The following is a 12965-nucleotide window of genomic DNA, read 5'->3' as shown; positions in this document are numbered from 1 at the left end:
CAGTTCCGTAGGTCTTTGGGTACGCAGGTCGGGTGCCGCCCATGCTGTGAAGTGGGTATGGGGGCCAGGTTACCGAGCTTCTCGCGAAGTCTGCCCAGGACTGCAGCGGGTTCTTCCTCTTGCCCCCTCGGGGCTGGTAGGAACTCCCCGGGGACGGCCAGGGGCGCGCCGTATACCAACTCGGCCGACGAGGCGTGCAGGTCGTCCTTGGGCGCTGTGCGGATGCCGAGAAGGACCCAGGGAAGCTCGTCCGCCCAGTTGGCTCCTCGCAGGCGGGCCATGAGGGCCGACTTCAGGTGACGGTGGAAACGCTCCACTAGCCCGTTCGACTGTGGGTGGTAGGCAGTGGTGTGGTGCAGCTGAGTCCCCAAAAGGCTGGCCATAGCTGACCACAGGCTGGAGGTGAACTGGGCGCCTCTGTCGGAGGTAATGTGGGCTGGTACACCAAAGCGGGATATCCAGGTGGCGATCAGGGCTCGGGCGCAAGATTCGGAGGTGGTGTCGGTGAGCGGGACCGCCTCTGGCCATCTTGTGAACCGGTCCACGATAGTCAGGAGGTAACGCGCTCCGCGCGACACTGGCAGGGGGCCCACGATATCCACATGAATGTGGTCGAAACGCCGGTGGGCGGGATGGAACTGCTGCGGCGGGGCTTTGGTGTGCCGCTGAACCTTGGCTGTCTGGCAGTGCATGCACGTTCTGGCCCATTCACTGACCTGTTTGCGGAGTCCGTGCCAAACGAACCTGCTGGAAACCATCCGGACAGTTGTCCGGATGGAGGGATGCGCCAAGTTATGAATGGAGTCGAAAACACGTCGCCGCCAGGCTGCGGGGACGACCGGACGGGGCCGGCCGGTGGCGACGTCACAGAGTAGGGTCCTCTCACCTGGGCCCACGGGGAGGTCCTGGAGCTGCAAACCAGAGACTGCAGTCCTGTAACTCGGAATCTCCTCATCTACCTGCTGTGCCTCTGCCAGTGCCTCAAAGTCTACCCCTTGGGAAAGGGCATGAACGGTAGGGCGAGAGAGCGCATCCGCCACGACATTGTCCTTACCCGAGACGTGCCGGACATCCGTTGTGTATTCAGAGATGTAGGACAGGTGGCGTTGCTGGCGGGATGACCAGGGGTCGGATGCTTTCGTAAACGCAAAGGTAAGCGGTTTGTGGTCCGTGAACGCGGTGAAGGGCCGACCTTCTAGGAAGTACCTGAAATGCCGGATTGCCAGGTAGAGCGCCAACAGTTCCCGGTCAAAAGCACTGTACTTGAGCTCGGGTGGCCGCAGGTGTTTGCTGAAAAACGCCAGGGGTTGCCAGCGACCTGCGATGAGCTGCTCCAGCACCCCACCGACTGCCGTGTTTGATGCGTCCACTGTGAGGGCGGTAGGGGTGTCCATTCTGGGATGTACTAGCATTGCGGCGTCAGCCAAAGCTTCCTTCGTTTGAACGAAAGCGGCGGCGGACTCCTCGTCCCAGGTAATGTCCTTGCTCGGACCCGACATCAGGGCGAACAGGGGGCGCATGATCCGGGCAGCTGAAGGGAGGAAGCGGCGGTAGAAATTGACCATACCTACGAATTCCTGAAGGCCTTTGATCGTGGTGGGTCGGGGGAAGTGGCGGACCGCATCTACCTTAGCGGGCAGAGGGGTTGCCCCGTCTTTAGTAATCCTGTGGCCCAGGAAGTCAATGGTATCAAGTCCAAACTGGCATTTGGCAGGGTTGATTGTAAGACCGTACTCACTCAGTCGGGCGCAGAGTTGACGGAGGTGGGACAGATGCTCCTGACGACTGCCGCTGGCTATGAGGATGTCATCCAAATAGATGAACGCGAAGTCCAGGTCCCGTCCCACCGCGTCCATTAACCGCTGGAACGTCTGTGCGGCATTCTTCAGGCCGAACGGCATGCGGAGGAACTCGAAGAGGCCAAACGGGGTGATGAGAGCCGTTTTGGGGACGTCGTCAGGATGCATCGGGATTTGATGGTACCCTCGGACAAGGTCGACCTTGGAGAAGATCCGGGCGCCGTGCAGGTTTGCCGCAAAGTCCTGAATGTGCGGCACAGGGTAGCGGTCCGGTGTGGTAGCCTCGTTCAGCCTGCGGTAGTCGCCGCACGGTCTCCAGCCCCCCGTCGCTTTGGGCACCATGTGCAGGGGGGAAGCCCAGGGGCTGTCGGACCGCAGGATGATCCCCAATTCCTCCATTCTCTGGAACTCCTCCTTCGCCAGTCGGAGCTTGTCCGGGGGAAGCCGCCGAGCACGGGCATGGAGGGGTGGTCCCTGTGTCGGGATGTGGTGCTGTACGCTGTGCCTGGGCATGGCTGCTGTGAACTGCGGTGCCAGAACCGATGGGAACTCCGCCAGGACCCTGGTGAAGTCGTTGTCGGACAGCGTGATGGAGCCGAGGTGAGGGGCTGGCAACTGGGCCGCGCCCAGGGAGAACGTCTGAAAGGTCTCGGCGTGTACCAGTCTCTTCCTGGGCAGGTCAACCAGCAGGCTGTGAGCTCGCAAAAAATCCGCACCCAGAAGCGGTTGGGCTACGGCGGCCAGTGTGAAGTCCCACGTGAACTGGCTGGGGCCGAACAGTAGCTGCACCTGACGGGTGACATAGGTCCTTACTGTGCTGCCATTCACGGCCCTCAGGGGGGGACCCGGTGCCCTGCTGCGGGTGTCGTAACTCGTCGGAGGTAAAACGCTGATCTCAGCCCCAGTATCGACCAAAAACCGGCGTCCCGACCTTCTATCCCACACATACAGGAGGCTATCCCGATGGCCAGCCGCCGTAGCCATCAGCGGCGGCTGGCCCTGGCGTTTCCCGGGAACTTGCAGGGCGGGCGGCAACGGCGGGCTTCTGCGCCCCACCGCTGGTGGTAGAAGCACCAGTGTTCATTGGGCCGGGGGTTAGTGGGCTCTGCGGCCGGGCCTGGACTGGTTTGCTGCCGGGAGCGTGGCTGGGAGATCTGCGCGATGGACGCCCCGCTCACCTTTTTGGCGTTCCACAGCAAGTCCGCCCGGGCTGCCACCTTCCGGGGGTCACTGAAATCTGCGTCGGACAGCAGCAGGCGTATGTCCTCGGGCAGCTGCTCCAGGAATGCCTGCTCAAACATGAGGCCTGTGTGTCCCTCGGCCAGATACAACATCTCATTCATTAAAGCCGATGGAGGTCTGTCTCCCAAGCCATCCAGGTGCAGTAAACGGGCAGCCCGCTCGCGCCGTGAGAGTCCGAAAGTCCTGAGGAGCAGGGCTTTGAATTCCGTGTACTTGCCGTCTGCCGGGGGCGACTGTACGAACTCCGCGACCTGGGCAGCTGTGTCCTGGTCGAGGGAGCCCACCACGTAGTAGTAGCGGGTGTCTTCTGAGGTGATCCGGCGAACGTGGAATTGGGCTTCGGCTTGCTGGAACCATAGGTCCGGGCGCTGTGTCCAGAAACCCGGCAGTTTCAACGAAACCGCATGAACAGAGGCGGCGTCGGTCATTTCTGGTCCAAAAATCGTTTGGACCGTCGGGGTCACCAATTGTAGCGGTGTGCTACACGCAGCGCTAAAATTACGACACGGAGTCGGTAACTGCAGTCGAAGGAAAAAACTTTATTCGAAAACTTCAGCCTCACTTTTAAGCCTCTGTCAACCGGCCCCCCATGGCGAAGAGGCTCCAAAGCTCTGTGCTCGCAAACCCCCGTAGGCTATCTAATTGTGAGTCGGTTCGAATACGCTAGGAAATGAGCCGCCACAATACAATATTCAAGCTATGTCCTCATCCATGTTTTGTGGTTGTATCAATCTCTCCATTCTATGCCCACATTTGACTTTCAGCTTACTTGTGATGTGCTAAGTGAAACATCAATGTTGACTGAAAGCAAGCTCAAGTTTCACTTAAGCTTCCTTCTTGCTTTCAGTGAAGGCAACAAATTGAATACAAAAGAAATCTTCTCTTAAAAAATATTTTTTTTAAGCGTCTCGTTCAATGTAAAAAGGAAAAGTTTTGTAACGGAGGTCAAAAGAATAACATTTGCATATAAGTTTATACGCACCACCCGAAGCATTGCTCACAGCAGATCCAGCTGATGCCACTTTAGTAACAGCCGCAGGGTTGTAAGTCCAAGATGTCCCACACACTTCTACTTTCAGATCGCTATCAGAGTAAATCTGCTGCACACGCCCAACTTTCCCCAATGTCTATATTAAAACAAAAGAAAAATGCATATGCATTTTGCTGGGACTGCAAATAGTCTATGTCTTTATTTCTTCTACCAAAATGTATAACTGTACACTTCCCTACACTGTATCCCATCTACTGCTTCTTTGACTATTCTCCTAATCTGTCCAAGTCCTTCCTCAACACTACTACATGGCTCTCCACCTACCTTTAACCATCTGCAAACTTGGTCACAAAGCTATCAATTCCATCATCCAGATCACTAATATACAAGATGAAAAGTAGAGGACCCATCATTGACTTTTGCAGACATCACTAGTCACTGACAGCCAACAAGTATTCTTTTATTCCCACACTTTGCCTTCTGCCAGTCAGCCTTTGTTCTATCAATGCTAGTATCTCTACGTTCTTTTCCTACATCCACCAGTCCAACCTGATTCTCCCTCCCACTTCTCCCACACCTGGCTCCATCTGATCATCATTTCTCTTCTCCACCTACCCCCAACATTTGGTTCCACTCACCAGCTCATGTCCCAGTCCTCCCCTGAATATTTGAGCCATCTTTCTTCTACTACCCACCAACCTCAGTCCTGATACAGGGTCTTGATTCAAAATGCAATACATCTCTTTTCCATCTACAGATACTGTTTGACCTGCTGAGTTTTTTTTTGCTAACGTTTCAGATTAACTGTCTTTCAACAGACCTGATGCTCTGCAAGATTACATAAATGGTCATTATCCTGAACATTAGATATATATACTACCTATTTGCTGCCTTTTGTTTTAATTTCACATTTCTCACATACACAAATAGTCATTTTTGCATTTGCAAAGTCTTATTTTTAAAGAATCACTCAATTTAGATCAGGTTGAAGACACCAAAGTTAGCAGCCGAATAATTGGAAACTACACCAAAAGTCATAGTACAAGAACACTTCAAAACGTAGCTTAAAGGACAAGAACCTTCACTTACAGGAAGCATAGCTTCAGCCCATTCTCCATGACCACGCTGAAGAAGTTTGATTCGCTCCAGGTCATAACAAATCTGAACCAGGTCACCAACATTAAATGGTGACGACCCACCTTCCGCTCCCTGTACTACATCTCCACTTCTAACCACATTAGCTTTGGTCAGAACTGCAGGATTGAACGTCCACCTACAGAAGAAGGATCGCAAAGAACTTTAAGAACCAAAGAGGCACAAACTTGAGTCTTATTTCTTACATATCATTTTTTTGCATTTCTCTTCAGAGCTTTTGGCCACATACCTGTTCCCACTCGGATACTGTACGACAATGTCATGATCTTCATCAATGCCACAGACTGTACCGGTGGTAGTTAATGTCTCAAACATACCATCTGTCCAACCACCATGGCCATGTTGTAATGACTGAACAATTTCTAGATCCAGATCTATATTTACAAGATCACCAATCTGTAGGCCACCAGGGTTCCGACTCCCATTTTGTTCACCTAGTGACATTTATTACCAAAATGGAAAAAGTCAAATATGAATGATCATTTCATTATCTTGAAAATATATTAATAAAACAATAGGCTGGATTTGGCAGCCGGCAATGAAACAATTAGCACTCCTAAGCTTTGAAATTTATCAATCTCAAAACCAATGTATTTCCCCATGGTATTATCTTCATTTCTAGTAATCTCTGGTATACAGCAACATCTAATATCACCAAATAGGCAGAGTAGCCAATTACTCTAAAAAAAATTACTCTAAAAATTTTTTATCTAGCAAATTAGAAATAAAAAATCTAACAAGTTTCATTAACTTCTCAAATACTTTGTACATTAAATAAAGACTGGGATATGCACAAGCTGAAATGTGAATATTTGTACAAAAGGATTTTGAAGCTAAAAAATTTGATTCACTGTAGTCATTATTCAGTTTATTATCTTAAAAAATTTACATCTCACTAATAAAGGAATATTTACTCAAGTTTTTTTAATTATCCAGCAGAGTTTAAAAAGTTAAAAGCTCTTGATACTTAATTCATTTCCAAATCCATAAGCTACAGAGTAGCAAACCACTGACATAAACCCTGGATCTCTCTGACTAATTGCACAATGACACTTGGAAAGTTATTCGAGTTACTCCACTGTTACATAAAGTAGTGATAGCTTTACCATGTACTCATAGCAAATTAAACAACCGTCTTCAGAGTACAATAAAATTAATTTTATCATATAAGATAGAAAATTGTCTATTGAAAGTTAAGATGACACCTGGTGGACAAAATTATTAATCCAAACCTATAAAGATTCATTCATTAAACATACAAATGATTTGTTTCTCTTTCAGATGAGTATCCTGATCCTATAGCTTCAGTTAGACTTTAAAAATCAGATGTACAACTTTCTTAAACAAAAACACCGATATTCCTCCTCGCTCAGTTTTTTTTCTATTTATATAGCATATAGATAGAAACTTAACTACCACACATTTACTACAAATTTCTTTTAAGATATTAACTTAAAGTCAGAGTATAGATACTTACAGCATAGAAACCTGCCCAATTTGCCCATAACAAACAGTTGCCTATATGAAATATTTAAATCATCCTGAGCAACAGGAGAGGCACCAGAGGACTGGAGGACAGCCAGTGGTATTCCACCGTTTAAGAAAGGTTCTGAACATATACCAGGAAATTATAGACTAGTGGGTCTGACATCATTTGTGGGAAAGTTACTGGAAGGTATTCTAAGGGACCACATATATAAGTATTTGGATAGATATGGATTAATTAGGGATAGACTGCATGGCTTTGTGCATTGTAGGTCATGTCTAATGAATTTTACAGTTTTTCAAGGAAGTTACCATGAAAGTGGATAAAGCAAGGCAGTGAATGGTGTCTACATGGACTTTAGCAAGGCATTTGAGAAGGCCCCGCATAGGAGGCTGATCAAGGTAGTTCAGTTTCTCTGCACTCAAGATGAAGTAGTAAATTGGTTTAGACATTGGCTTTGTGAAAAAGCCAAGAATGGTAGTAAAAGGCTGCCTCTCTGGCTGGAGTCCTGCAGCGATCGCTGCTGGGTCCATTATCGTTTGTCATCTGTATCAACAATGTAATGATAATATGGATCAGTAAATTTGAGGATGTCACCAAGATTGGGGGTATAGTGGACAGCAAAGGTGGGTATCATGGCTTGCAGGGGGATCTGGATCAGCTGGAAAAATAGGCTAAGAAATGGCAGATAGAATATAATGCAAAAAAGGACAAGGTGCATTCGGTAGGACTAACAAGGCTACACAGTGAACAGCAGGGAGCTGAAAATCTGGGAATATAGGTCCATGATTCATTGGAAGTGTGATCACATTGGTCTTCATAAATCAATGCATTGAGTACAGGAGATAGGATGTTATGCTGAAGTTGTATAAGACATTAGTGAGGCATAATTAGGAGTACTGTGTGCAGTTTTGGTCACCTACCTACAGGAAAGATGTAAATAAGTTTGTAAGAGTACAGAGAAAACTTACAAGGATGTTGCCAGGTCTGGAGGTCTTAGAACCTACGTTCAAAGGTTCAGACTTTATTCCTTGGAATGTAGAAGATTGAGAGGTGATTTGATACAGGTATTCAAATTATGAGCAGTATAGATAAGGTAAATGTAAGCAGGCTTTTTCCACAGAAGTGGGTGGGACAACAACTAGAGGTCATGGGTTAAGGGTGAAAGGTGAAAGTTTAAGGGGAAACTTCTTCAATCAGAAGGTCGTAAGAGTGTGGAACAAGCTGCCATCACGAGTAGTGCACGTGAGCTTGATTTCAACGTTTCAGCTAAGTTTGGATAGGTACGTGGATGGGAGGGTTATGGAGTGCTATGATCCCAGTGCAGGTGGTTGGGAGTGTGAGCGGCATCTGTTAGTCTCATGAGACCATGAATCTGCGCCCTCTCCAGGATGCAGGCCTGGGCAAGATTGTATGGAAGACCGGCAGTTGCCCATGCAGCGAGTCTCCCCTCTCCACGCCACTGATGTTGTCCAAGGGAAGGGCAAGGGCCAATACAGCTTGGTACCAGTATCATCGCAGGAGTTGCCAGAACGGGGTTGAAGGCAACGTCGGACTGCCTTAGGGACTCCAGCTCTGGATTTGGCCTCAGGGTTTACTCCCTAAGCCTTTCCCATGAGTGGGTATGGTAAGGCAGCGGAGGTTTGAAATCAGAGTTTTCCCTCTTAGATGGACTGCCTTCCCAGGCTGATGAGCTCCATCTACCCGAGGATGGGAGTAGGCAGTTTAAAACAGTTTGACATGGACGAGCTGAGCCAAGGAGCCTAATTTCTGTACTGTTCTTTTCTATGACTCTTGAGAAAATTTCATTTGCCTGTTTTTATCCATATCCCCCCAAACCTTTCCTTATTTTTTTCTGGCTACACATTTAATAGGTCAAGATTAATATGATAAAGAAATAATGACTTCAACACTTCAGAGTAAAATACTCTTGAAGATGCACTTATTTTAGCAAATTCAGGATTTGACCATCATTGATTTTGTCATTATGAACCACCAGTCACTTCAATCTCTCTTCAGCAACAACAATCAATGCTATGGTGAACCATTCACACCATTTGTGCTTCTTTTCTTAGAATACTGTCACAGTCTTGACCGTTAATTCCCCATTTTCTCCGAATTCCCTTTGATGACAGCACACCTGGTTTTCATCAAGACCTGCAACATAACAACTCCTGCTTTCCACTCACTTGTTGCCAGATCATTGGTTTTGCTAGTGTAGTCATTAACACTTCCCGGCCGTTTAGGATTGTGTGTCCTAAGTTTTGCTGCAGTATCAAGATTTATCTGTGAAACTCAGTCTCTCCGTGTCAAGATAAATTCTGCCAGTCTCCTGCCTTTCTGCTCTCCCTCCTGTTTGCCGTTCAACACTCACGCCTGTGTCTGCATGCTGGTGTCCTGCACTTGGGTCATCGCAACAGAACAGTCTGGCCACTATGGACCCAGCAGACACGAATACCCTTCAACAAGCCCTCGCCAGCCAAGATTTCCTCCTGGGTCTGCACAACAAGCTCCTCCGGGAGGTCATGGAGAACCTCCGTTCCACGTCTTCTGACGTAATGAAGATCGGTGACCAGGTGGACCGTGTATCCACTAATTTAAACCCATCCACTCCCGGAACCCTGTCTAACCAACCCAGACAGCCTGTAGTGGCAACCCCTTATGTGTCGGCAACACGCAAGGCCAAGAGAGACTCATGTACCTGAACCAGAGCACTACGCTGGGGATTTGGGTAAGTGCCAGGCCTCCCTTCTTCAGTGCTCCTTGGTGTTTGAACAGCAGTCGTCCACGTACTCCATGGACAAGTCAAAGATTGCTTATATCTTGGGGCTGTTGTGAGGAAGTGCCTTAGCGTGGGCCACAGCTGTAACCAACCTGATATCTGCTCTTCTTTCACCATCTTTATTGCGGAAATGAGAAAGATCTTTGACCACCCCATCCGTGGTAAAGACACCGCCAAGTGTCCACTCACTCTCAGTCAGGGCCCACGCAGTATTGCCCAATATTCCGTGGAGTTTCGGACGTTAGTGAAAGACGAGTTGGCGGCAAGAGATGACACTGACAGCCTGGATTCCTTGATCTCCCTAGCCACCAGGTTGGACAGTTGTCTCCGAGAACGCCACAGAGTAAGAACTGGTCCTCCACCACCTTTGGCCACTCCATGGCACTCATTTCCGCCTCCCGCAAGAACAAGCCTTTCTCCTCCTCCTGCTGCTAGAGTAGCTCCCAGCCCGGCCATTTACAACGCCCCGGGAGAGGAAACTATGCAGTTGGGACGGAACTGCCTTCCCCCACAGAACAACTATGGTGATTGACAGCGGGTGAGTGTCTATACTGCAGCCAGTCCGACCACTTCTGTGCTACCTGTCCCCTTCAGCCAAAAAGGGAAGGCTCACCAGTAGAAAGGGGGACCCTGATGAGCCAGACAACATTCTCTTCTGTTCCCCGAACCTGGATGCAGCTTCAAACTGCTTTACGTTACAACCAACAGTCCCTGCCTTTGTAAGCACTAGTATACTCCAGCGCTGAGGTAAACCTTTTTGATGAAGACTCAGCTTTCAGGCCGGAATTCCTCATGAGCAGTTGAGTGCCCCCCTGGAAGCTCAGGCACTGGATGGTAGACTACTGGCCTGAGTCACACACTGTCTCTCCTTCTCTCCGGGAACCATAGGGAGCAGGTACGATTCAATTTAATTTCTTCTCCTCAAGCTCCTACAGTTCTTGGGCACCCCTGGTTAAGCCGTCATAACCCCCCACATTGACTGGTCTACCGGGAGGATAGTCAGCTGGAGTCCATTCTGTCACTCCACTTGTCTACAATCATCTCTTTCCCCAGTGGAAGTCACTGCAACCTCATCTGCCTCTGAAACCCCGTCTTATCCAAGGTTCCAGCAGAGTATCACGATCTGGGAGAAGTGTTTAGCAAACAACAGGCTCTTTCCCTGCCTCCACACCACCCTTATGATTGCACAATTGACCTTCTCCCCAGAGCCCCTTTACCCACCAGTCGGCTGTATAACCTGACCCAACCAGAAAAGGAAGCAATGGAGGCTTACCTAAATGACTCTCTTGCAGCTGGCATTATCTGACCCTCATCTTCCCCTGTAGGTGCAGGTTTCTTTTTGTGGGGAAGAAAGACAGCTCACTGTGCCCCTGCATTGACTACTGCAGCCTGAATAGCATCACCATAAAGAATAAGTATCCACTGCCCCTTATCAACTCTGCTTTCAAGCACTTTCATGCAGCCACAATTTTCTCTAAGTTGGACCAGCGGAATGCCTATCACCTGGTCAGGATAAGGCAGGAAGATGAATGGAAAACAGCTTTTAACATCGCTCTTGGTCATTTCGAATACCTGGTTATGCTATTCGGTCTCACCAATGCCCCCGCCGTCTTCCAAGCCCTGGTAAACGATGTCCTCAGGGACTTTATTAACCGTTTTGCTTATTTGGACAACATCCTAATCTTCACCTGCAGTCTTCAGGAACACATCCACCATGTCCAACAGGTTCTTCAGAGGCTTTTGGAAAACAAGCTATTCATTAAGAAGTGCGAGTTCCATGTCCCTTCTGTCAGTTTCCTGGGATACATCATTGACAGCGGGCAAGTGAGGGGGATCCCGAAAAGATCTGGGCAGTGGCGGAGTGGCTAAAACCCACGATGCTCAGGCAACTCCAACAATTTCTGGGGTTTGCAAACTTCCACCGTCGTTTCATCAGGGATTACAGCCAGGTGACAGTGCCCCTTACTCGACTCACTTCTCCTGCGACCCCTTTTCACTGGATCCCCGAAGTGGGCTCAGCCTTCTCGGAGCTAAAGAGGCATTTCACCTTTGCTCCCATCCGGACCCAACCTGATCCCTCTCGCCAATTCATTGTGGAAGCCGACACCTCCGACTCTGGGATAGGAGCGGTCCTCTCCCAACGCTCCAGCCCAGACCAAAAGCTCCATCCCTGCACCTTCTTCACTCATATATCCCCCGCTGAACAGAACTACAACATTGGGAACCGGGAGTTACTGGCCATCAAACTTGCTTTGGAGGAGTGGAGGCACTGGCTGGAGGGAGCTGAACATCCATTCATCGTCTGAACGGACCACAAGAACTTCGCATACATCCAAACCGCCAGATGCCAGAACTCCCACCAAGCCCGTTGAGCACTTTTTTTGGCCATTTCAGATTCACACTCACCTATCGTCCTAGCTCCAAGAACGGGAAGCCTGATGCTTTCTTTCATCAATACGTCTCCGAGGACTGTCTTCCCAAACAGAACAAGCAAACCAGGATTTGGAAAAAGCACTGCACTGCATAACCGACAACAACCCGTCATCCTGGAGCATCCATCTCACTTGGGTAGAGTACGCCCACAACTCCCTGGTCAGCATGTCGGAATGTCTTCCTTCAAATGCTCCCTTAGTTACCAACACTCTCAGTTTCCTGCATATGAAGACGACATTGCTGGGCTTTCGGTTCAGGCCCATCTCCACCAGTGCTGCAAGATCTGGAAGGATGCATGTGCAGCACTGCTCCGCTCAGCTGACTGCAAATGGAGGATTGCCGATCGCCATTGAATTATCGGCCTGGTCAGAAGGTTTAGCTCTCTTCTAAAGACATCCCCCTCAAGAATGAATCCAAGAAACTCGCCCCTCACTAGCTCGGGCCATTCAAGATTGAGAGCATTATCAACCCCTCAGTGGTCAGAATCAAACTGCCCAGATCCATGCAAATTCATCCAACGTTCCATGTCTCCCAATTGAAACCTGTGTCTGTCAGCCCTTTGTGTCCATCTGCTGAACCTCCTCCACCTGCCCGGATCATTGATCAAGACCCAGTGTACACTGTCTGGCGAATACTGAATGTGCGCCGCCGGGGCAAGGGTCTCCAGTACCTGGTTGATGGGGCGGGGGGGGGGGGAGGAGGAGGGGGAGATACGGCCCTGAGGAGCACACCTGGATTTCCCCACTCCTTCATCCTGGACCCTTCCCTCATCTGTGATTTCCATCTAGACAATCTGGACAAGCCTGGTGGAGGCTCCCGTTGGGCTGGGGGGCGGGGGGGGGGGGTACTATCACAGTACTGATCGTTAATTCCCCATTTTCTCCTAATTCCCTTTGATGACAACACACCTGGTTTTCATCAAGACCTGGCAGCACAAGAACTCCAGCTTTGCACCCAATAGTTGCCAGATTGTTGGTTTTGCCAGTGTGGTAATTAACGCTTCTCATTCGTTTAGGATTGTGTGTCTTAAGTTTTGCTTCACAGATTTATCTGTGAAACTCAGCCTCTCCATGTCAA

The 12965-nt window shown here is 49.3% G+C and overlaps 1 protein-coding gene across 2 annotated transcripts in view; it reads right to left on the bottom strand.

Moving 5' to 3' along the window:
- mib1 (MIB E3 ubiquitin protein ligase 1) overlaps positions 1–12965 on the bottom strand; it is a 144386-nt gene that overhangs the window by 89755 nt on the left and 41666 nt on the right. For both annotated transcript variants that reach the window (XM_059983790.1, XM_059983800.1), the window contains exons 6-8: positions 5417–5621; positions 5122–5305; positions 4024–4168 (exon numbers count right to left, since the gene is read on the bottom strand). In XM_059983790.1, the coding sequence (XP_059839773.1) occupies positions 4024–4168; positions 5122–5305; positions 5417–5621 (534 nt within the window). The remainder of the gene's footprint in view (positions 1–4023; positions 4169–5121; positions 5306–5416; positions 5622–12965) is intronic.

This window comes from Hypanus sabinus, chromosome 1 (genome assembly GCF_030144855.1).
Source record: "Hypanus sabinus isolate sHypSab1 chromosome 1, sHypSab1.hap1, whole genome shotgun sequence".
In the NCBI taxonomy this organism is placed as follows: domain Eukaryota; kingdom Metazoa; phylum Chordata; class Chondrichthyes; order Myliobatiformes; family Dasyatidae; genus Hypanus; species Hypanus sabinus.
This window is presented reverse-complemented; position numbering and strand designations above follow the sequence as displayed.